Source organism: Lonchura striata, chromosome 1, assembly GCF_046129695.1.
Source record: "Lonchura striata isolate bLonStr1 chromosome 1, bLonStr1.mat, whole genome shotgun sequence".
NCBI lineage: Eukaryota > Metazoa > Chordata > Aves > Passeriformes > Estrildidae > Lonchura > Lonchura striata.
The window spans coordinates 117,424,641-117,450,672 of NC_134603.1; the positions used below are offsets into that span (position 1 = coordinate 117,424,641).

Consider the following 26,032-nt stretch of genomic DNA (forward strand, 5'->3'; position numbering starts at 1 on the left):
CTTTCCTTGTCCTGTGGAAAAAGTAAATATCATGGCTACCATAGGGCTAAATCACGTGAAGGTTAAATGTCAGGAAGGTGTCTCCTTCTACTAAGCTGGCCATGGTGATGCTAAGTTAGCACTGAAATGCAGGGAGCATTAAACATATGGTCAAGTTTGAGGATGGATTTCACTGCTTTTCTACACAAGGGTACATTTTAGATATTTCATACAAGCTGGTTGGGGTAAGAAATATAAATTGGTGTTAAAAATCAGCTGCATATAGTTGTGATTTGTATGGAAATTTAACTGAAAATTTCTTTGAAGTCTGCTACTGCTGCTGTTGATGGTCAAATTTGTTATTGGTGTTAGTGTAGTTGGGCAAGGTAGGTATCATGTATGATTAAGGGAGGGATAAATAGCAATAGATGGACACACAATCAAGACACTTGCTAGTGTAGAGACCTTTCATACTATCTGCCCATGCCTTCTAAAATGGCCAGGTTTTATACACTGAAGTTAACAAATATTTTCCTTCTGTCAGAGATCTGTACCAGAAAATTATCAAGCAGCAGATTTTTCAATGTTTTTTTTAAAGACAAGGTGAAATAAATTTCCCTAGACTAAAACTTCTTTTTGAACTATGTAACAACTCAAACACACATCTGATTTAAAATCTGTATTCTTTCTCTTTGTATGGAATTAAAAAAGAAACAATAGTACAATTGATCTTTTAAAAGGAGAATTGAGGAGAGAAAATGAAGTGGAAGTGATTTTATTCATTAAGTAGCCTGTCTTGACTTGCTATATGCCTTTCAAATCTACTTTACTCATCTGAACCTGTACTTGTTGAAGCTAGTGACTGTAATGATGGTGACATCATCGTTTTGTTTATACTGAAACTTCTTTTGAGCACAATCACAAAAGAGATAGTTTTAGGAGATTGATTACTCCTCAACTTTGGAATTTTGTTATTTTGGTATACCTCAAAGATGCTGCACTTGTCCTCAAGTCTGCTTTTCTTAGCTTTAGATTATGAACTCATCAGGCCTTTGATTATTTCTTCATAAGCATTTAAAAACCACAGAGTACACTAAATCTCCTGGAAAGAAACAAGAATAACTTTGATCCTTGACCATATGAATTTACAATAAATATTTAGTCACAATTTTGCATTTTATATTACACCCACAAACTGTGCAGAGATGAGCACTCAACATTTGTAAATCTTAGTTAAGGATCTGCTAGAATGTGCAGGTTGTTCTTAGTTTTGATTTGACTCTGTTGTTCATGTGCCTTATGAGATGGTTTTCATTTACAGAATTGCTTCAGGTATTTTTTTGTTTTTGTTTTTGTTTTTTTTTGTTTTGTTTTGTTTTGTTTTTTTGGTTTTTTTTACAAGATCACTCATACTGCCTTCATCACAGAAAATATGACAGCATTTAATGAGCAGCTTCTAGGTGTTTTATTTTAATTGTGCAGATTTAGGATGTATTTACTTATTATTCACTGCAGTAGAGTGACATTATTGTTTTTATTTTTTGTTTATTACTAACAATTACATTTATATATCTGTTTCTTTCATAAGCACTGACTTTCATGATAGCTTTCACAATCATGGGAAGGGGGATTTATCTTTTTTTTTTTGCAGATAGCTAGCCAAACAATGTCAAGTTTCAACTGGTCTTCAGCATCCAATTTTAGATACCTGAACTGGTAATTTTTTAATGATCTAAGTATTGTATGACACTTGTCCTCAAAATGCAACATCATCTGGCTTTCTTTGCAAATGTCTTTGGGTTTTTTTCAGTCTGAACCTGGCAAACAGGTACTCAGAGTGTAAAGAATGCACCATTTAGTTAAGCACATAGGAAAAGGTTTCATTTTTAAAATGTGATACAGAAATTACATTGTCAGGGGTCCTGAGACCCTTCAGTTTTCTCCTATAATCCTCCTAGCAGAGAATCTTCCTTCCCTAGACCCTTTTCTTTAAGAGCATTACGTCAGAATGCCTCTTTCTCCTTTTGCAGCTGTAGTTTGTGTTTGTTTACTCACTCCTTCTTTCCCTCACACCCCATTTAACATCTGATACTTACCTTTCTGATCCCTGAGAAATCAGGTTTACTTTCTCGCCAGGTTTACTCCACTTCTTCGCTTGAAGCCAGTCTTCTCAACCTACCCAGGTGTTTCTCATGCCTGTCTCCTTCTGTACATGTGATTGTTTGCACTAGTATTTGTGTCTTTTTGCCCTTACACCTTTTGTTTGACTTTTGTTCCTCGTATTTGAATGTTCTTTGTCCTAGTGTAGCTATAGGAACTGGTTGTTTTCATACTGCTTCCCTCTCCCCCTCAGGCTATTTCTTTAATTTTGTTTGCTTCTGCCAGCATTAGATGCTCTAATGAGAAAGAGGGGGCAGGTCCCTTATCTTCTTCTGCCCTCAGCTCCTTTTTTTATTTCTGTATTGATGGCTCATCTAGTATGAAACTCTGGCTTAGCCATGGAAATTATATCTGCTTTGTCTTGAAAGGTTACAAGAACCATGGAACACTGACTCCTGGCATTTTCCTCCTTTGCCATTCTTAGAGGTACTACTGCTGCTAAAATAACCTCCTGTTGTGATTACCTGCACCAGGTACTCAGCTCCATTAAAGTTGACAGTGTTTTTGTTAGTAATATTGTGTCAGCCTGTAAGAACAGCCAGTATTAATAATAAAAGACTTGAGAAAGAATCTACTTTGGTGAAAGTAATGGTTGTTCCAGTTATCCCATCAAAAATCATCTTTCCATCCTGTTAATGAAGTCTGTGGTAACTTCCTGTCAGAGGTCCTACTTGCCAGAGCAGCTGGTGACTGGAATGGATCTGATGGTGGTGTCAGGCTAGGTGGAAGGTGCTTTTTTCAGCCTCTAACTTCCTTTCTTTGAGTCTTTTAAGCACCCGGTAGTTGGCAAGAAATTAAACAGCAGGAGAATAAAGTGCAAAGCTGACTCTTATGGCACTGCCCTAAGGAGACAGGAGATAGGCAATTTCCTAATCAGAGGTCTGGCTTATCCAGCAATTTCTGCCGCTTCCATCTATGTCCAAGAATGTGTTTGGGGAGGGGATGGGGAAGGAAAGGGAGGGAGAGGAGTGGAGGAAAAGCACCATCAGGCCACTCTTAGTGGACCAGGTACAGAATCTTATTAAAGATATTGATGGGCCACCTCTTCAGTGCCACACAAGCCCTACTGATCTCCTTTCATACGTCACCTGTTGCACTCATATTCATATGCACAAAGCTGGCCTGCTTCTATTTTGATAATGACTTCTGGGGGGTTTGGTAAGGTTTGAATGTTTTGAAGTTCTGGTCAACTTGTTGGTCAACAGTGGCATCAGTTTCTTTTCACTCTGGCAGCATGGCACGGGGAAGCTAGGTTGGCCTTTTCTGTTGTAGTTATACATATGGTGACCAGATGGAATGCAGTGAGCAAACAAGATTTTCAGCTGAGCAGATGACTGTGTGTTTACCTGGAGATACTGTTATCCACAGGGTGACAAAGGAAGTAGGGTGAATGAATGCTAGGCCCTACTGGCCTACTGGACCTTGATTTGTCCATTGTGCATTCTCTGATGGCAGTGAAAAAAGCGGTAGAGCATCTTGTCAGAGTTCCCTTCTCAGAGATCAAGTGGAAAGGAACATCCTTTTATGCCAAACCTATCTGGCATTCATGTCATGTTTTTGATGGACCAAACAGTTTTCTCACTGTAACCCTTCATCTCCTGTCCCCTGAGAAATCTCACTAAATACGGTAGTTCACTGCACACTATGGGAAGTCCTGTTTTAGATATTACTGTTCTCTGAGCTGAATACCCAGAGAATGGAGAAGTTCAGTACTTGTAAGATGGTTTGTCATCATCCCAATATCAATGGAGGATCGCTACAATCTGCCTCCCAAGACATATTTAGCACCAATTATGTGGGACCTGAAGTTACAGTCCATCCCTTTTATAACCATGCTGTTTTGTACAAGATCATTTTCAATGGTTTAACTTGGCTGAAATTGCCAGTACTGTTCTTGGAAAAGGAAAGGATGGAATAGGTCACAGTTACACTGCTGGTGTATCAAGGCGTGTCATTACTTTTGTGGTGGTTGTGCACAGTGCTTTATTATCCATTAAAACTCTGGATCATAATCTTTGATTGAAGAATGTGTTAAGATTGCTCTCTATTCAATTAGTTCTGCACAGCTTGTCTTCATCTCCTCAGTACAACTAGGCAGGTGGAGTTTACACCAATGATGCATTTCTCAAAGAGCAGGTTTTAGTGACCTGGTGTAGGTGCATGCCAAATCTTTAATTTAAAACCTCCTTCCAGGTTGTATGGGTCAGGAGCTCTGGCTAGGATTGCAAGGATTGCATCTGTGTTCAGTGCCATCCAACGGTGTGTGCACCTGCTATTCCCTCCAGGGCATTTGCTTCTGTTCAGAGAAATAGTGAACTAATTTTGTTTGCAGACTGATCTGGCTCTGCCAGAACCTTTCCTGGAAAGCATAGAGAGGGTTACTGGTCACCAATCAGCTCTTCCTCCCCAGGCTCAGGCAAACGTCAGGAGCATTTTGCTCTCCTGTGGCCAGCCTCCAAAGCAAGCCGGTGTTTGAGGCTGTGCTGAGCCTCCTGCTGGTAGGCAGTGCCAGAGGCCTGCTTTGCCTCCACAGCCAGGTTTATATTTTTGTCCACAAGCTCTGCAGAGCCTCCTTTTATAGTGTTCTTAGTTCAGCCTGGGCACACATTCCTTTAATTTGCTGCTTCTAAAACGGCTGATAGGACCCAAAGCTCTTCTGTCTCGAGAGGGCTTGTTTGAGACCCACTCCAACTGAGATCTCCCCGCCTTGCTTTGTCTTGACTGTGCTGTCAGCCTGCCTTCACTTTTACACTGCATCCCCTGTGATCCTGGCCTGATCCTGAAACCTCTGTGCCTCTCAAGTGACTTTAGACTTTTTGCTGCTTTCTGAAGTCAAGCTGGGACTGGCCCTGTTGCATTGAAGGCATTGCTGTTTTCTTCCTGACACTTCTCAGCCATCCAGAGTTCCAACACTGTATGTAACAAATGCTAAACCCGGAGCATCCCAAGAGTGATCCAGGGAACTGGTTGTATTGCACATGTGGAGCTTCATGGCCTCTCTGCCCTGCTGGTGCCCATCACCTCCCTGTGTTAATGTTTGAGCTTCAGGAACAGCTCAGTCCAGAAGCCATGGGCAAATAAAGACTTTTCTCCTCTGGCCAGGCAGTGTCAGGGTGGGAAAAGGAACCACTGTATGCAATCCCCCCTAAAGTGTAGTGGGACTAGGAGGAGCCCCAGGGCAACAAGAGCATGTAGTCAAGAACAGGAAGCATGAAGGGATGTTTCACCTGCTGTGTGTGGATGTTCAGCCCCATCAACACAAGGTGTTTCACAACTGACAGCCTAAGGAGGTTTTAATTTTTACAGAGGCAGACAAGGCAAAATTATCTCTACTAGACAAGTGTTAACAGCTGTTTCAAAAAACTTTCACTGGAGCAAAGCTTTACAGGGGCAGCCAGAAGTACAACCTTGATACTGCTCCCAGCCCCCCAGCCTTTTGAATAAAAGATTGTTGGACTATTTATGCAAGGGCAAATAATATTATTTTTGGAAACGACTGCATTATTTTCATTACTTTTTTTACAAAAAGAAAAAAAAAATCAGCCCGAGGCAGACACCTGGCATGGAAAATTTCAGCTTGCGTGGTAAGAGGCTGGCAGAAGTTACCGGGAAGTGCGAAGAGTGTCAAAAAAAAAAAAAAAAAAAAAAAAGAAAAAGAAATAAAAGGCAAGCATCAAGCAGCCGTAGTCGCCGGCAGCGCTGGGAGCTCGCTGCCCTCCCGTGCTGTCGGTCCCGCCGGGATCCGATCCCGTGTGTCGGGCGGCGCTCCCGGCGCGGGAGCCGGGCCCGCCACGCGGCTCCGCGTGGGACCGAGCCGGCCGCCCCCGCGGCCCGCGCTGCCCCGGCCCGGCGGGCGGGGGCGGGGCCGCGCCGCGCCGCGCCGCCTGCCATTGGCCCGGCCGGCGGCGCGGGGCGGGGGCCGCGGGCGCGCCGCCGAGGCGGTCCGGGCTCAGCCCCCGGTGCGGCGGAGCAGTCGCGGCCGCCCCGTCCTGAGGGCACCGGCGCCGCCCGCCTCCGCCAGGCAGCGCAGCTCCCGCGTCCGGTTCCAGCTCGCCGTTCGTCTGCCGCTCCGCGCCCTTCTCTCTCGCTCTGTCTCCCGGGCGATCTCGGCGGGGCCGCGATGGAAGAGGAGCGGGCGGGCGAGCAGATGAGACCGTTGCTCACCACGGTAACGGGGGGTGCTGTGCGGTGCGGGGCGCACAAAGGGGCCGCCTGGGGCAGCGCTGCCCCGCGTCCTGCCCGGGGGTCGCGCCGCTGTGCTCCTGCCGGGGCACGGGGGCGCGGCGGGGCCGTGCCCCTGCCGTGGCTCCGCAGCCCTCGGCGGCGGGACCCTCGGGCCGGGGGTCCCGGCCCCTCTCGCCCGGTGTCCCCGCGCGCCGGCCGCGTGCGCGGGGCCGTGTCCCCCCGCCCGCAGCCATCCCCGGGGGGACGGCGGGGCCGGAGCCTTTTGTTCGGCCGCGGGCTCCGTGTGCTCGGCGGCCGCGGCTGCCCCGTCCACCCCCCCGTTCCTTTGTGAGAGCCCCGCAGGGCTTGTGCCGGCGGCGGTGGGCGGCGCGGCCGCCCCTGGCCTCGCCTTTCTCCCTGCCCCGCTGGCTGACGAGTTCCTGGGCGAGGGAGAAGTGCGCACACATGGCAAGCGGCGAGCTTCCCCTTGTCCTCGTGTTGCACGGTGGCGGGGTCGGCTCGGGTGGTGGGCACGCTGCCCCGGCGGGTTTCTAGTCCTGGGGGGTGGAAGTGTTGGTGAGGGGAGATGGGTAAAATTACGGAGCTTGGGTTCATTTCCTTATTGGGCCGGGTGGCTCAGTGAAGCGGGCATGTGTTGCCTTCCTGTGCTGCTGAAAAATACATGTGGTTCCACGCTTGTAATTTCCCCTCCCTTCAGATGACTCAAGGTCTGGATTTTGTTAATGAGCCTCTGAGCTCTTACTCTGATATTCTCCTTCAGGGCCTTTTCCAAGAAGGTGTCACACAGGGATTTGTCTTCAGTGCCTGAAGAGGAGGGATGTGTAGTTCATAACACAAAGAATGCTGTGATGCACAAAGAAATAGCATTGAAAACACACGAGTTTTCATCATCTTTCCGTTACTCTTCAAGAAGAGACTTGAGTCACATTTGATAAAATTGGCAGTCTAATGAAGTGCTCACTTCCTCTGACATCAGTATGTTCAGTGTGCTTTTCCTTTGTTATAACAGGGCTGTTGATAACTTAGTGTTTCAAAGGGCCATGAATTTTACAAATGTTAAAATCTTTTAATGTTGGTTTCAGAAGTTAATGCTTGTGCTCACATTGAAAGGTTTTGCAGGTGTGTTCTAGACCATTTCTCCATCTGGTCGCTGCTGCAAAAAGGTATATTCCCAATTCATGTGAACTTCTTCAAGGTAGAGTCTGTGTAAGAACAGACTGCTTAATAGTTTTAATTGATGTTAAAACTACCATGCCCTTCTGTATGAGGTCTCTTAGCTGGCAGGAGGATACTCCCTATGTATAGGAGAAATTTCCCTATATATAGCAAAGAGATGCTAAACTTTGTGGAGGGAGTTGAAAAACTTCAAGCTTTAAGTGTGGGGTTGCAGTGGAAAATGGTAATGGTTACCCTCAGGTGAATCAAATGAAAAGAGTATTGTAGATGTCACGAAAGTCAGTATGGCCTGAGCGCATTTGTCAGGTCTAGCAGCAGTCATTTAGGTTCTGTTGTAAGAAGAATTAATTTTTTGGGGAATGAACTCCTGCTGTATTATTGCATGGCCATTTTTGATGCCGCTGTTTTGAACAGAGGTGCTCAGTGGAGCGGTCCAGACTGGTTTCCTTGCAACAGCAATTCCTGACCTTGGTGCCAAAGTGTATTTGGGAGGTAATTCCAGCTGAGTTGAAACCGCTAAAGAAGTGAGGGCTGAAGTGTTGGTAGGAACTGGAAAAAAGGAATTTCTGGGGAAAACACATGAATTAAATGGCTTACAGAAAGACCCGACATGCTGATCTTTGGGCAATTGCATAGTATAGCAGTATTGATTTTGCTGTGGGTTTCATGTGCAAGAGGTGTAATTTTATATACAAGAGGGCTACTTAATCCAAAAGATGAGTATTTTTGACAATAGAGCTTGACTTAATTTTTCTAATCCTGTGTGTCTTGACAGTACAGGCTACCTTCATGCTGGCAAAGCTTGCTGAAACTGCTTACATGTGCATAACTTCTTCGGAAATAAACATCTCAATAAGATGAAAGGACTTTGTAAAAAGGTGTAGACCAAATCTGAGAGCTTCATTGCTGTGGCTTAAAAGTACAGAAATGTAATCAAACAGAGTCCCTAAAAATTCATTTTCTTCCTACCTCTGGTATTCATAGAGTATTAGATATGTAACAAGTTAAGATCTGGTGGCTCTCTTATGGAGGAGCACTTCTATCAGTCACATGCTGACCCTTCCCCCTCCCATTTAGTTACTCAAAAATACAAAAAATCCTTTAACTGTGCTTGTTTTACATTTAGGTCTAGTCTTACAGAAGAGAATGAATAAGTGTTTAGAACTTTGGTGTTTGAAGAACCTGGTTAGTGGCAGTATGTATTTGAAAGTTGGAAGGGCGAGGCAAAACAAATGCCTGATAGTTATTACAACCAGAGAGCAACTGATGATCAGAGCACGTGGGATGACTAGAAAATACAATAGGAAAAAGACACATAGCTGCATAAATCCATGGTTCTTTCATAACTTACATACTCTCAGATGTTCTGCCCCCCATCTTAGAAAAGATGCATTACTATTGGAAAATGTTCACTGAATAACAAGAGAATATGAATTTAGTTCAAAAATGATAAAAGATTCAACAGTATAGGACTTGTCAGCCTAGTAGAGATGATGGAACAGAGATATGGTAAGGCTCTGTAAAAGTACTGTGGAGAAAGTAGGTGAACATGCAAGAGGAAATCAAACTCAGTTCAAAACAAACAAAAGAAACTAAGTGTAGGAATACACAGATATATTTGCTATACAATGTGAACTAAAAGGGAGTTTGGACAAAGGTTGGAAGACACATACATTGATGTTAGTAAGTGGATGGGAAACAGTCCCAAGAAATCTGATTCGAAAACAGCTGGAGGTTGTGAGTGTAAGGAGGAGGAGTTGTATGCTTGTCTAGTTTTTCCTTTTCCCTCAACAGCTACTTATGGTAATTCTTGTTGGGCTTTTCAAAATAATGGTGGGACATGGTAGTTTGACAGTTACAGTAACAAACTCACTCAGTGGCGAGTTTGACAGTTACGGTATTAAAAATGGTTGATACTGCATATGAGTGATCTTATTTCTAGCTTCTATCTTTTTTCATCATGGTGTTCATTACTGTAGTGTTTGGTGGTCTTCTTTGCAACAGCTGTAAGTAGCATTTAAAGGAATGTGTAGTGCAGTTCTGTCTCTAGATTTTTGTAGGCAATATTTTCAAAATACTTTGTTTTCTTAAAGTAGATGGAAACTTTTTTCTATTAGTATTTGGTACTACTTCATGTGTATGAAAATATTCACAAGGTTGTAGACCATGAAATATAGTTAAGTAATGGGTTTGTTTGTGTCATCTTTCAATGAAACACATGTGTTTTTATCATTAATTGTACTGTAGATGATGATAGACATGAAAGTGGCTCTGTTGGAGAAGGGCATGTTTCCAGGAATCTCCTGGCTTTCCTAATCAAACCAATGAAGTACTGTGGTCTGCCTTATCTCACTGAAGAGGACATTAGTGTCACATGCTTTTTCTGAAGTGGCTATGTGGTTGGCTACAGCTTTTTAGAATTTTTTTTAAGAGATGTGCTTGCACATTATCAGATGGGTTGCAATCACTGTCCTAAGCTGTCATCTTATTCAGGATGGGGCTTCTGTGATGTGAAGTCAAATGGCATATTCTCTGCATACAATTTTTTTTTCCTACTAACATAGTAAGCTCAGACTGGTGCTTTCCCTTTATGGCTGGACAAGGGTAACTGAGGGTATGTTTGTACTGCATAATTGAGGACTGTGCAGGAAGCTCTCCTCCCCCACAAGTTTGTGGCATCTGGCTGAACAAATGCTCTGCACAAGTTCAAGCAATACAGTTATAGCTGTGTGGCAGTACCCTAGTTAAATAGTCCTCATCAGAGAGAATTGTACTGGCTTGCCAGCCTTACAGACATGAAGCTATGACTTTGGAGAGACAAGCTGCTTTTCTCTGTTGTGCTCTTTGGGTACGGTGCATACCTTGCACAGCTTGGACTGTGTTGTGGGCCTCTGTAAGCTTTTAAGTGTATGTCTGGCAGTCTTTCTGAGTTCTTGAAGAGTTACTGTGGCTGTCAAAAACTTGTTATGTTACTTGAGAAGTTTCATTGCACTTCATTGTAGTAATTCTATTTTCTGTCCAGAATAACCTGGGGTGTACCAAGTTGAGTAGTTTTTGGTTTATATCCATGTCATTTGTCTGCCTCTGTAGGTGACTTTGGACATGTCACCAAATTCCTTGTGGGCCTTTGAATATTGATGCCCCTTACACAAGGATATCTGTTGCACAGGACCTTTTGTGGCCCTGAAGCAATAGTAATACTTAGTAAGTAGAACTGCTCTGTGACTTTTGTTAGATAAGAAAACAGAGTATAAGTATACTTTGAGTATACTCAAACTTATCTAGAGGTCTGCAATGAATATTGTCATGTGTATTTTGGTATAGCGCATTCCAGATTCATGAAGTTAAGGGACTCATCAGATTTTTTTTGCTAAAATGAAGATAGATGTCCAGCTAATGTTTTGAAGTAGTGCTGTGAATAGTGTAATTCAACTGAGTGTTTTGTAAATAAAGACACAGACATGAGCATCAACTACTACCTAGCTGTCTAGATCAGAAAGTGTCTGAATGGTAAAATGAGAATTTTGATTAACTTATCAATGATCACTTACAATATTCTTAAATATTTGCATTTCCAAATTTACATTTGCAAAACTACCAGTAGAAGGAAATATGACACTTTTTAAAAAAGCCCAACATGTGTTTGAAATATCCTAGCAAGTTAGATTTGAGATTTGGGACATCTCAAAAGTTATTAGAAGGGATTATCTGTCTAAGAGTCTCGTGTTTGTGTACGGCACCCTCAGAGTTCCTTGTTTCACTGGGAATTAAATTCTCTGCACTAGAGAGTGTCATAACTTATTAAATGTACATTTTAACCAGTAGATGGAGCCATTTTAGTTATATATCAGCCTGTCTATTTACCTAAGTTTGGAAAACTTTTTTTTTTAAAGTATTTTTGGTCATTTTGTCATCAGAGGATGGCTTACAATTTTTTTACCATTTCTTTACCTACAGAGAAGACTAAATGTTTTATTCTTCCAATAACAGTGCCAGGACTGTACAGCAGGAAGGCTATTCCATTTTCATAAATGTGGAGAAAAAGGTGTATGCTTGTTCTTTGTGCAAATTACAGTTGTCTCTGTAAATTGTCCAGTGTCACATGAGTAGAGCTGTGTAGCCTTTGTACACCTTGTGTTGCCTGAAGTAACTTTTTGGAATATTGATCCATAGTGGTGTTAGATATTTGACAGTCTGGATGTTCTTGTGACTTCTACCCAGGAAAGGCTGCTAGCTCAAAGTTTTTTGAGCTTTTGTTTTTCCTTCTCCAGTCCCTTAAACTAAAATGACTCAAACCTATTTAATGAATTGGTTGTCTTGTTTGGATATACTGGCATCAGTTGTCTTGTTTCAGCAATGCTGGAGTGCTTCGTAACCTTGAAATACCCCTGGCTTATTAATTCTAGCAAGTCCCATTTTAGTAGAAGTATTCCAGTGCTGTACTCATTGTATTATCTTATATCTTCCTTCATCATCCTCTTTTCTTAATGGTTTTTCTTTTTGAATTTGACTCTGCCCTGGCATTATATCCTTAGTAATGTACCACCTAGACCTTCCCTTTCCCCAACTCTTCTGTCTTCTGCTTTGAAGATGAGTTTAGATTACACATTGCCAACTTGAAGAGTAGAGCCTTATTCAAGTCTTCATTTGAACTCTAATCGTATGATACTGTGTGAGGTATAGGTGAATCATATTCTTTCCCAGAATTCTACTGTGGAAGAATTTGAGATTTCCTGTGGCTCAGGGTTTTTGTTGTTGTCGGTTGGTTGGATTTTTTTCTTATTCAAACTAATTGGAAATTTAAATTTTCTATGATTTTTACAGAATGAGTACTGATATTTTTCATATGATGTAGTTGTGCTGTAAGGCATCTAGACTTATTTTCTTGGCAGTAGTGCTGGGATAGTATCCTGAAATACTAGAATATTTTTAGACTTGAAAACAGACTTTAAGGTTTTTTTTAAACTTAAGGAGATGCTTCCAGATTGGGCATCTGTTGTCAAACTGTTGCCCCAGTTTAACAGAATGTCTGGAGCCTGCCTCCAAACAAACTGGAGCTTCCTGTGAATGAGCATGTGGGTGAAAACTGTGGAAAGGAAGTGGGAATTACAGAGTAGCATCCCATGTATGTTGGAATTATACTGTTTGACCTACTCTGCCCTCTGCTACTGTTGCTTTTACAGTGCAGCTATAGTTCTGAGGATCTGGTAGCTATGATCTGCTTGCAGGTGGGGTGAACTGAGGACTTGTATGAAAACCTGGCTGTTTTTTTCAGTTACTATGTTTTTACTATGGGGGCTTGTATTTAGAGTGTGTGTGTGTAGAAGTACTGTCTTAAAAAACTGCTTCCCTAAAATGTAAAGATTTCTTTTTTCCCTTACTCATTTTTACACTAGGCTGATTCCTTTTCATTTTCCATGACTAATGTCTACTAAGTATATGCTGGCTGTGTCTTGACTGGGTTCTATTATGGGATGAAGAAAAAGGCACCTAAGTTATTGTGAATACCTAGGTTATGGCAGGGGAAATGATGCCAGTAATTCCTTACTAGAAAAAGTTGAGAATTTGCTTCCACAAAAAATACTGCCTCTGAATATTATGAACACACTGATTGGTTCACTAGCATATTACTATCAGAAGACTAGAGAATCTCTAATCAGCCTGCTTTACATGTATGTCTCTGTTACCAAAGAACAGAAAGAGGTTAAAGCAAATCTGTTCACAGAGCTGTTGTAATAGAATCTTGTTTGGTGTCCATTTCTCAACTGACTGCTTTTCAGTGCAGAAATTGTGTTGCTATGTCAAGCGATTCAGGCTGCTGTGGTCTGGATCTCAAAAATCATGCTAAGTGGAAGCATGTGTAATTTCTTTCTTTTAGATAGGGTTATGAGTAAGTAACTAGCTAGTAAATCATATTTATTGCTAATTGATCAGATTTCCAGTTTGCTTTTAGAAACTCTAATTCTTCAGATTTTCTTATGTTTTTAAGTAAAGGATGGTTAGCAGATGCTGGTGTGAATAACACCTTGTTGTACAAAGATTTATTTTCTGTTTCTGCTGTATAACTTCACTTTTGGATGAAAAAATTAAAGTGTGTTTTATCCCCCTTGTAGTGCCTTTCACATCCATTATTACTTTCAACCACTGCAGAACTCTGGTTTGTCTAACTCCACCCCTGCACAATTAGATAATGTCTCTGTATTCCTCCCACTCCTGCTTCCACTTGTCATGTATTCTGCTTTGCATTTGAGCTCAGCCACAGGTTCCCTTTTCTTTCACACTGGTCCATTGTCAGACCTGCTTGAATTCCTGCATGTTGTGCTTTGAGGATGTTGTCCTTACAGGTCAGCCAGTACTCACAGGCTTGCCTTCAACCTCTGTTGTGGTCTTCTGGGACTTTCTGCCAAGCTGATCCCTGGACAAGGTGAAATCTGCTCTCCTGATGTGCCATGTTGTAACTATGTACTGGGTTGTGCACTGCATGCTGTAGTATTTGTCTTTTCTCCCTCTCTCAGGACTTTAAAACTCCATGATTTCATGACTGCTGCAGCCAAGGCTGCTCTCGGCTTTCACATCTCCGTCTTCTTTTTCCTTGTTTGTGAGCAACAGGTCCAGCAGGGCATATTCACTAGTTTGGTCATTGATGACTTGCACCAAGAAGTAATTTTCAACAAATTCAAGAAAATTCCTGGAGTGCTTGTGTTTGGCTATACTCTACCAGCAGATACTAGTTGTTTTAGGCCCTGGAGTATCTGCAGTCACGAAATTTCCTTCAGCTCTCAAATGAAGGCTTTTGCTACGGCCCCTTCTTAGTCAGGTGGTCTGTAGCAGGCACCTAATACAAAGTTGGACTGTTCTCTGATCCTTACCTATAGGGTCTATAAATGCCTTGTCACTCATTCCAAGCAAAGCAGGGTGTGTTGCTGCCATCCCTTTGCATAGATTGAAACCCATGTTCCTTACCTTTCCAGGCTGTTTTTCCTAAAGAGCCTCTGACCTTCCATTGTAGCATGTCAGCCATGTGAGCTGTCCTACCATCACTCTAATTCCCATGAGATTATAGTTCTGCAGTGGTGCTTGGACTAAGTCCTGTTACTTCCCATGCTGTGTAGAAGCAACTTGAGATGGGCTCACACACAGGCCAGTTCCACAAGGGAAGTGTGTGAACCTCTTGACTTTTCCCACATCTTCACTTCTCAGAGTGACAACCTTTCTCCGCTATCCCTAGTTTAAAACCATACTCACAGACTTACTGTGCCTGGTGACACTCTTGACACCTTTTGTTAGATTGATGGATCCTTCTTCCTGGAAGAGGTTTCCGTAGTCATAATATAAAAGCTCTGCTAACAACCATATACTGACCCTCTGGATGCATCTAATCTGCCCTAAGCCTTTTGCTTCTCACTTGAAGAGACTGAGAAACACTGCATGGGCTTCCTTGCCCACAGTGCTTGGTAGTCACTCTTGATTTGTTCAGTAGTTGCATTTTGGAAGTGTCACTGGTATCCATATGGATAAGCAGGAAAGTCCAGTAGTTGGAAGACTGGATGAGCCAGTTGTTTGGCAAACAGCAGACCTCCTAGGACCTCCTGCTTATCTTCCCTGTTGTGCTATGTGTTTATCTCATCCTGCAGCTCTTTCACCTGACCTGCTCAGCAGCTCAAAGATAGCACACCCTCCCACAGGGTGAGGTGTGCCACTTGGATTCCCAGCAGTGAGCCAGGGAGGAGCAGCAGGGGCTTCCTGTGAGCCAGCATCTGGATGGTGACATCCTTCCTGTGCAGTTCTTGGAATTGGGATCTCTGATGTATCTTTGGCTGGTGTTGGAGATGTCACCTTGTAACATTGCACAAACTTGAAAGGTATTTTGGGCCTTTTGTAACATAGGCTGTGAGCTGCTGTGACATCTGTTGCCTGAGCCCTGGTAGATGGATGTGCTGCGCCCAGGTTTATATTGTGAAACTATTACACTACCATCCAGTTCTGTTCACAATACAGATTTAAAATACGTATGTTCATGTGAATGCTTTGGTCTACCTGCAGCTGGTTTATGATGGGCATGTCAAGTCAATATTACTTTAACAACTTCAATACTGTAAACTTGTAATGACTGCTATTTCTTCAAGGCAAATATTCAGTAACAATAGTCATTAAAGCTTTTAGTTGGCTAGTGCTGTTGCATTGGCTGATACTGCATAACTTCTCATGGCTTCTCAGCTTGAAGGGACCAAGCACAACAGATTTTCATGTTCATGTTTTACCAGATCATGTGTCTGTAATAATAGGTGTCTCTTTACCGTACCTGGAAATATTTAATAGCATTTAATAAATACCTCATTATGTAAAGTAGAGGCAGTTCTACCATACTGGAAATGTTTCAGTTTTTGAAAAACCTAACATTTTTTCTTTTTGTTTGTGATATCTGTAAACTTTGTTATAGGTGGAAACACTGTGGCTTCATTCTATATTCTAGGAATTTCTTCATCTCTGTCTCTTTTATAGAGGGATTTTAACTGAATAAGGCTACTGGTGCTTACAAGGGTGAGTACAAAACTAGAGGATCTTCTTTTCTAGTTGCTAATCAGCATGGTTAAAAGATGGTATGCTGTGATATCTCTGACTAAATCTGAAGTCAAAGGACTGATAGCATAGCATTCTAAGCAACAAGGTAGGATTATTTAGACTTACTGATTTATTGCTTCTTCGTTTCTATTAAAGGAAAAAAGCTATTGGAAAGATTGTATTTTAACTTACTGCTTGTTTTAGGCTACTGATTTTTGGAACTTTTTTCCCCCTTTGGCTTGTACAGCACTATTGTGAAGATATAATATTATGTAAGCACATGCATTTCTTTAACATGTCAAACATATTTCTAAACAGACTTTGTGTTTGAAAAAAGAAATGAGGAACTTCTTACTGAATAGCCACAGTTGGTGTTCCTGTTAGTGGTAAATTCTGTCTTTTATTTTTTGTCAAATGGCTACACCCTACCAGACATGTATTTTAAAACTGTTTATATAAAAACAAACAGATAGCATCTGATGATTGTTATGACTCATTTAAGGAAGTGATAAAACCCAAGAGTAGCAGGGATCCTTTCCTTTTTCAGCTTGTTTTTTCTAAATTAACTTTGCTGTGCTTGCGAGCAGTTGAGAGGTATAAAAAAGGAAATTAATAAAGCATATATTTATAATAAATATTAGAATTTGAATTGCAGGTATATATTGATTCAGCTTATAAACTAAGTTTACAAAACCAGCTTTAATTTTAGATTGCAATTACAAGCAATTTGATTAAAGCTATTGTAACTGATTTTTCTGGAAATCCTTGAGTTTTTCAAACTGCTGATATATGTCAGAAAAACTTTTCTTTTGCTTGTAGGCATCAGTGTTGCCATTCATTACCTGCTTTAATTGCTGTTGCTATATGAAATGCTTGCAATTGCTTTGCATTTTTTCAGAAACATAACCAGAGGAGTTTTTTCAGCATATCATGTAGTGTATTTTGCTAGATCAACTTTGACTGCTTTTACTGAAATATGTAAATGTACATGGTTCTGTATGTTGTAAGAATAAACATTTTTGGGCCTTGTTTTATACACAAATATTTTAGGTAGAGCTTCAGCTGAAGATCAGTTTATTGAGAAGTTGAGAGTATTTTTCCTAAAGTCAGTGGAATGAAGATTTATTTTGAAGCTAAGTAAAATGATAAATTTGAGCCTTTAGAGCAGGGCACACATAAAAAGGTTAAAAGTCTGATCACCAGGATAGAGAAAAAATTAAATAGGGGTAGGATGCTAACTTTTTTAATGGAACAGCTGTCCACCAAATTATTTTGACACTCTAGGAAACCTTATTTGTCAAACAACATTTTGTTTGATGTGATTAAATGTACTTGAGTTAGTCCATTTATGGACAGAAATAAATTCCAGTTATTTATAACTTTTGCATAGTGCAGATGGGCTTAGTAGGTAGCCTGTTGGCTTATACTTGAGGAAGAAGATGGCCATATTCTATTGAGTTAAGCCAAAAAATGTTAGTATGGGGCTTTAATTCTTGACCATGAATAAGTTGCCTTTGCTATAAAGATATAAATGATGGGCAAAATATAAATAGGGTCTGAGGAAATTTTATATGCTCAAGGTCAAAGAATATACCTACTGTTTGCATTCTGTGCTTTGCATTGACAGGAGGTTTTGAAAAGCCAGGCAAACAAGAAAGTTAAGTGTGCTTTTCTCATTTGTGATGGGGACAACTTACTGTAAGCCATTTGGTATATGTGATTTTAGCTAGTCCTAATACAGAAATAACTTGAAATATGCTGCTTTATTAAATAAGATAATGATTTTTTCCCTGTCACATTCAGTGAATTGGTCTATGACTTGATATTTACCATATTTGCATTTATGGTAGCACAGGCTGATGATTATAAGGTTCGGATCCTGGAGGCAATGTGCGCATTTGCATGTAAAAACAGTCCTCAAATCAAGTCTACTCCCTAATCCACATACATCTACTTTATAACTGAGTTTCTCTGAGAGAGGGGTGGGTCAGTCTCACTTTGAAAACTATATTGGGGGTTGATATATTAACAAATAATTAACTTCTGCTTTCTGATAAAAGGCTTATTTTGTCTCTGTCTGTTCTTGGAAGAAATGTATAATGCTCAAAGACCATTGTTTAGATAATAACTTTTCAAACAGCTAAAGTTGTAGTCTTGTCGCTCTAAGAGGTTGCTGCAGAATACTCTTGAGTTGAAATTGCCGCTGGTACATATTCTGAGTAAAGTCACAAGTGTCCACTTCCAGGTGCTGAGGGAGGTTGTAGCCAGAGTTCAAATTTGTTGACACTGAGAGCACCAGGAACCTAGGAAAATGTTTTCAGAAATGGCTTCTAGAGAATGGTGGTAGTATTTCCAAACAGTTCGTTTTAGAGGCTGCAGAGGTGGCAAAACCTGGGGATAGGCATGGGCAGTGGCAGTACAGGTGTTAGGTGCTGTGGAAGCTGTTGAGAGCCCAAGGAGGCTGTGGCTGGGGAGCTGAGTAGTTCTGGAAGTGACAGAAAGTGAATCTGTATTTGTATGCATGCTTGTTTCTGGAAATAAAATACAAGTGTACAACACCCTTGAATTTCTAGTGAAGAGTAAAGAAATACATCCCTCCAAGATGGCTTGTTTGCTTCTGTCTTGTACCTTGCATTACTGCTGTAGTCAAGCTCAGAGGATCAATTGCAAGTAAGACTGTAAACAGATTTATGTATTATGGCCACTTAATGATATGGACAACCTGTTTCCAGCTTCAGTTGTACTATGGTGTAAAACAGGCTCTCGGGTGAAGGTAAAAAAATTTCCTTCCTGTCTTGAGGGTTGCTAAAAAAAAAAAAATCCCAAGTTCCATGAATGTATACAATATGCAGTACAATTTAATGAAAGCTAAACAATGACTCTGGTGGTGAACAGATTGTGTATGTATGTATTTATCTTTAAGGTGTACTAAAATTAGATGGAAGAAGTTATGTATTGTTAGAGAAAAGAATGGACATGACCTTAATTTGAAGATTTGGCCTCCTGTTGAGCTCTACAACAAAATAGTGTAGTGCAAATCTAACATGTCACTAACAAATCCTTAATAAACATTTTTAAGTCCAGTAGTATTCCTGAAGTCAAGTATCAGATTGAAAAGAAGAGAATAATATGGGAGCTGCTTTAAATGTCTTCTTGTTTACATAGAATCATTAAGATAAGGTAATGGTCAAGAAAGTGGCTTATTGTGATAGGTGAAGTCGGGCAAAGCAGAACTTGGTGGTGTCCTTCTGTAGGTTCTGTGGTCAAGGTAATTCTTGAAAGTTCCATTGAAAATTAATGTGTAACAGCAAGCAGGAGAGATACTTTTTTAGGTGTTTTGACAAGGCTGTAGGCTTGTCAAAAGGCTTTCCCTTTCCCCCTTCATTGTGGTGCTTTTAATTGTTCAAGTGAGGTTTGCCTGGCTTCTATCCTTAACCTCATCTGTTCATAATTGGTCAAAGGTTGGTTTCTATAATCTTGGAGGCTGTTTCCAACTTAATTGATTCTGTAGTGACGGATGGTCTTGAAGGAACTGGATTGTCACTGAGTGTCAATCAATGAGCAGTGAGTCTGTGATATTGAAGGATTCCCACAGGATATTTTCTGTAACAAAATGTGCTTTGTGACTGAAAAATTGATGTGCTTGCTCCACATACCTGCAAAATTGACAATGACTTATACTGCAGCATAGAGAGAAATTTTCTTGGTGCTTGTAGACCAGTGCTTCTCAGTTAAAGTGAGAAGGAGGCATTTGCAACTCATTTGCCTTTCTGTTGTGTATAACTGGAAACTGACTTGCTTTTAAGTAGTAACATTGCCCTTCCTCGTGTTACTGTGCTACTATCTCTCAACTTTGGCATGAGTTGCTAAGCTTCAAGTGAAGTGTGCTCTAGGCAGAGACCCACAGCAGCTTTCCAGTGTATTAATTCTAGGCAGATAGTAATAAAAGCAGAAATGTAAATGTGCCCTGTGTGTGACTACATTCTTTTGTTGATTCTCTCTGCCACGTGCTGTTCACATTACTGAAGAAAGTGCTTCTAAACCCCTAGGCTCTGAGAAGGCAGCTTTGTTAGAAGTATCAGAAATTGAAGAACCTATAAATAGAACTCTGTTTTTTCATAGTGATCGTGCTCTGGGACAGGTATGAGCAATGATCTCCTAATTTTACACCACTGGTGGGGACAAAAAGTTTCAAAATAAGTTACATGCTTTATATTCTATATGACAAAAGGGTCAATAATCCTATATCAATCCAAGTCAATCCAAGTAATAGAAAATCTAAACCTGAAAACTGTTGGTTAGAAGTGAAGCAACAAGACTCTAAGTGATCCCATGTAAAAGTTGCAGAGCTCTTGGTGCAGTTGATGAGTGATGAGGAAGCTGATCTTTGTTAAGTGAACTCTACTAATTATGTAAGTTAATGTGTTAAACTTACCTGTATCAGGTAGTTTGATAGAAGTCTTATTAATGAGAACAGTGGTTTATATAGAAGTTTTTCAGAGACTAGATGTAATGAAACAGCTGGAATTACTTGGTTTAAACTGGATAATTGGATGTGGTCCTGTTACGGTATTCTGAAACCCTTGCCTGAGAGCAATCAAGTCTTCACCCTAGAAAGTGCTATAATATACACACCTACACACAACACTGAAGCTGAGGATTGAGCAATTTGTCTTCCTTGGCAGCTGAGGGCTAAATGAGGTTTCTGGTTTAAAATACTGACTTTCTTTCTGTGTAACTCTGTTACTGTAATAGAGAACGCCTGTAATTCATGGCCTGCTCACTTTGCAAAGTGGTGCCTGATTGTCAAGACAGTGTAGTGTGGGTGAATTACATTCATGCCTTCCTGGATCATGTATTAGTAATATCCTTTTTTAAGTAGCCCCTTCAGTGGCTTCCTAATTTACAATAGTTAAAATTTTCCTCTGCAGTTTCATAAGAATTTCCAGTAAAAGCAACTTAAGCAGAGAATGTTTTGTGTTGTGACTTTATTGCTGTTCGTTCATAAAATCTTGGTGAAGAGGTTAGTGTTAGAAAGATTGTGTTTCAGTTGATACTTAAGAATTAATACCAAATATTCAGGATGTTCCACTTCAGTAGTGTAAGCACTGATTTCTCTCCTTTAGAACAATAGAAATCATAGACTCATTTAAGTTGCAAAGAACCTTTGAGATCTTCGAATCCAGCTGTGTTTGTGCTTTATTAATACACATTAACAGTTCAATTAGTAACATTAGTAGAAAAGAGTTCAGTCAAGTTAATTTGTAACACCTGGAAAATAGTGAATGGTTAACTGAAAGAATATGGGAGTTTTTGGAAAAGATTAGTTATGGAATGTAATACTGCTTTAAAGTACCAGTAAGTACATAGAGGTAAAAAAAGCATTATTTAGAAAGAGGGTAATTTTAGGAAATCCTTAGTGAATGCTCTTCCATCACCCTCTTCCTCCATCCTCCTTATAAAGTGTTAGGCTGTGAATGTGGCTAATGACATCTCTCAAAATTTCATGCATATCTTTGTCTCCTAATGCTTCTAAAAGGACTTTTAGAAATGTGGGGCTATCTTGCATATACAAATTAACACCCAGAGTAGAAGTGAAACGTGCTGACACATTGGTTCCAAAAGTCTAAATTGTGGTGTAGTTCCCTACTGTGCAGTGTGTCCAGAGTGCTTCTGTTTAGGAGAGCAGGCATGTTTATGAATGTAAGTTGCTAATAACATTTTGTCATGTGTTACCAAAAATCCAAAGTTACATCCATTATGGAATGAGTCAAAAGTAGAAACAAGCTTCAAATATGTAAAGCAAACTTTTCTTTGGGCTGCTTTGTTTAATTTCCTAAACAGTAAGGGTAAAGAAGCATTGCAGCCTTTTCAGCTGCTTTTTGTGTAACATAATTTTCTTGGCATTTGAGTATGCAGCTTCATAACTTTCTTCAATAAAAAAGACATTTAAGAACTGCAAGAACGGAAAGAATGATGGATGGTCTCTGTACTACCGTACAATATTTTCCTGTTTGAAGCTGTCAGAATGCCATGTTTTTTTCCCAATGTGTGACTACATTTCAGATGTTTTTAAGCATTATGACCTCATTTGTCTGCAAAAGGTTCTCTTTCCTTGTATATCTAAATCACTAGTTCATGAATGAAAATTTAGAGTCAATGGCAGGATCAGAGTGTGCAAGAGATTTTTGAAGTGGACTGCTTTCAGGTTCCCCCTAGTGTCCTGGTATGGATGTTGTAATTCTAAAGTGAACTTCCTTTAATGGAAGAGCTTCCTTTTTGGCACAGTTGTTCTGTTCCAGTGAGAAAAGGGCATCTTATGCTTTCTTTGAGTTCCTGTCAATGCATAGGGCCCTCAGACAGCATAAAAAGCTTTTAATAGACAGTTGGCCTGGTTATAAGTATTTTGAAATAGCAATTTATTTGTCTCATTATCCTTGAATAGTTTTTCTTTATATGATTAAAAAAAACCCCACCAAAACCTCACAAAACAATGCTTCTACTAGTGTTGATTTCGATAACCAAAGATGAAAGTGTTTCCAATTCCTTTTGGAAACCTCAGTTTTTAAGTGTGTAAAACATTGTTAAAATCAGACATGAAATTTTTGCTTCTATTTAAATAAGTTATATCTGAGACAAAAGCTCTGAAATTGATGTTAAGATAACCAAAAGCTATGATGTTGTGCTGCCCCAAATATCAAAGTGTATTCAAATGTCAATTAAAAGGTACTGTTTTCTGCCAAAGTTGAATGTCTTACTGTGATTCAGATATGATCTCATTTGATTAAGATTAGAGTGCAGTAGAAGCCAGTTTGATTGTTTTCTACAGGGGAAAGTTTTACAACTTGTTGTTGGTGATACTTTTCCAACCTGGTTTACAGGCAGCTGATTTTCTCTGTAAAATCAGTTTTGTGAAGAAATGTGAGAATAAATCCAAATTATTTAGTGGATAGGTTGCTTTCTTTGTGTACCCAGACTTAAGTGAAGTAGCACTGGAAAAAGGAACTTTATCATTAGAAACATGGGCAGTTCCTAGAGGACAAGTAATTTCAAATTTTTCCTATTTAACTATTTCTGTACATGTTACTTTTGAGAGTAGGTGAGAATTTCAATAAAGCTGCTCTTAACTGTTATTTCTCATGTACCTCATATATTTTTTTCAAAGTCTTTTATGTATCAGTTTGAGATGGAACAGTCTTTTGGAATTATGGAATGATGAAAGCTGTGTTTGACTGCCAAAAGCCACCATGTAAAGATGTTCTTCCCTCCCAGAAAAACCCAGTTAAACATTTAAAGTTGTATTAATGCATGTGTAATTAAGGTATCTGATTGCAGAAATTTATTTGATATCATAACACATCTCCAGGGCTGTTAGTGGTGGTGTTCATATTTTAAATGCCACAGTAAAAGGAAGTATTGGATTCTGTGAAGGTGCCTTCTTTACAAATTTTATAGTATTGGAAAGAAATACGTGTTCTGGAGGCTTGGTTTCTAAATAATGAGAAGCATAATGCAATTTCCTTTACTTTCTTTTTTTCTCCTTATCTGATATGTGTAGGAAATTAATTTAGTTGCCAGATACCATTGCCAATGGCTAGAAAAACTCTTACATTCTTTTCAGCATTTAAAAATTCCCTGTTAGCTATGAAATCCTGAATTAAAAATGTTAAGATAAAGTTCTTGTAGCCACTGGGTGTAGCATATTTGATTCATATTGCTGGAAGGTCTTTTGCTTAGATCTCCAGTCTGCATGATGTATTTTAGATATTTGTCTTAATGTTCGGTTTACTGTGCATTTGGCTTGGTATTTTATTTTTTTATCTGTTAATGGTATCAATTATGTTTGTAAGGACATCTTCAAGCTGTTTCAAGTTCAGGCAGATAGTTCAGGAGGAGACTTTGTGTCTAGGGCAATGACTTTGATTTATTGATGCCAGCTTTAGAGTTCTAGGGCTGGTCAGAACTGCTGTGGTTGCATCGCAGAAAGTATGGGTGGTGTAAGTTTATTTTGCATGTTCAAAGTTGACTTACAATAAAATCATGGTAGCAGAATTTTTATGGGTAGACTTTATGCAAGGCCAGATAATTGACTTTTGGAAGACAGATGATGTGAAAGCCAAAAGCCTGTCTAAGTTCTTTGTTGTACATGTTCCAATTTTTCTTAAAATTATTGTCTCAAATAAATTGTCTTTCCTTGAACATGTATTTGTGCTACTGGATGGTAGTGTACAGATTTTAAGGTGCATGAAAATGTGGTCTATGGCTTTAAGAGAAAGATGGGTAACTTCTGTTGTTGATTCTAAAATAATGAAAAATGCCTTTTCAGAGAGCAGTCTTTTTAATAGTTCTTGGCTGATTAGAACTCCCATGCAAACCATGCTAATGCTCTCTGAAGCAGAGAATTCAAAGTGTTTAAGCAAATGAAGAGTGATCTGTCTGCCAGGTGTTGGATGCTGTCAACTCTTCTAAGTAGCCCCTCAAGTCATAAATTTACAATAGGAGTCTTACAGCAATTTTTTTTTCTCTTTGCAAGAGAAATGTGTGTCTTTCTTAAAAGTACTGTGTTGTCTTTTATGTGGTTATTGCCAAAACAAAAGCTAAAAAAATACTAAAATCAGTATCGGTAGTTGTACTTGAGACAAAAAAATGAAATGGCTACAAGATAGGTGTGGGTTGTTTTGGTTTTTTTTTTGTTTTGTTTTTTTTTTTTTTTTTTTTTTTTGGCTGATTTTAGATCTCTAGCTCAGTTTTGCTTTTCAGCTTTGCATTTTGTCAGCTGAACTTTCCTGTAAAATAAGCACCATGTACAGTGGCATGTATGAGTCAGTTGTGTCAGAATCAACACCTTACTTTTAAACTGACTTCTCAAAAAACCTGCTAGTTGGACATAGTGAAAGCATTAGCCTTAATATATCAGAAAATCAGCTGCTTGCATTTTTAAAACAGAAAGAGCTTATTTGTATAGCTTTACAAGATATTAGACAAGACAAATAAGAAACAGAAGTGGATCTCCTTTTAAATGTCCCTTCAGTGGCCCTTCTGAAGGACCTTGGACTGACTCCTAGAAATTCAAGTTCTGAGAATTTTTTATCTAGCAATGTTTTTATTTCAGGCTTTTCAGACTTTTAAGATTGTTGTGCTTTAGAAATACAAGAGGAAAATGGAAGAAATTTTGGTAACAAATGTGTGTCTTAAAAGATGGCTTCATGGTAAAGGTGAGCTGGACTAACTAGTACCTGATTTCTGAAAGGGAAAAATGTCATTCCCACTACATCCTTTCTCCTTTCCCATAAGCTGATTCAATTTCTGAAGCCATTGAAAAACTCAAAACAAGCTGAAAAGCCATTGAAAAACTCACTCTACAAGCTGAAAAAAGACTTTGTCAGTTTTAGTTTCCTGAAATGAATGTTGAGTGAATTAGATGTTCATTCTGTAATTAGAATCATTGAGTCAAAAATGGTCTGGGTTGGAAGGCACAGTCTTCTTGTTCCAGCACCCCTAGTGTGGATAGGGACCTTCAACTAGACCATGTTGCTCAGAGCTCCATCCAACGTGGAGTTAAACACTTTCAGGAGTGGACAGTCACAGCTTCTCTGGGAATCTTGTTCCAGTACCTCACCACCCAACAGTAAAGAATTTCTTCCTGATATTTAATGTGAGTCTACTCTTTTTCCATTTGAAGTGCAAGAGACTTTTCTCTCAGCCTTTCCTCCAGGGAATAGTGCTCCATACCTCTAATTATCTTGGTGGGTCTCCTCTGTACTCTGTCCAGCAAGTCCATGTCCTTCCTGTGTTGGGAACCAGGTGGAGTCTCACTGTAGTGGAGTCATGGAATCACTTCCCTAAAAGTACCAACTTCTCTGGCTGGGAGTTGAACCCCGGCCTCCTGCATGGCAGGTGAGAATTCTACTACTGAACCACCAATGCTGGTAATTATTATTTTTTCCCCTGGCTAATTTTACACATTGTC

The 26,032-nt window shown here is 40.0% G+C and overlaps 1 protein-coding gene across 1 annotated transcript in view; it reads left to right on the forward strand.

Moving 5' to 3' along the window:
• Positions 1-6,087: 6,087 nt before the first annotated feature.
• SLC4A7 (solute carrier family 4 member 7) overlaps positions 6,088-26,032 on the forward strand; it is a 93,747-nt gene continuing 73,802 nt past the window's right edge. Inside the window, exon 1 of the mRNA XM_077787040.1 lies at positions 6,088-6,307. Within this exon, the coding sequence (XP_077643166.1) occupies positions 6,260-6,307 (48 nt within the window). The 5' untranslated portion in view covers positions 6,088-6,259. The remainder of the gene's footprint in view (positions 6,308-26,032) is intronic.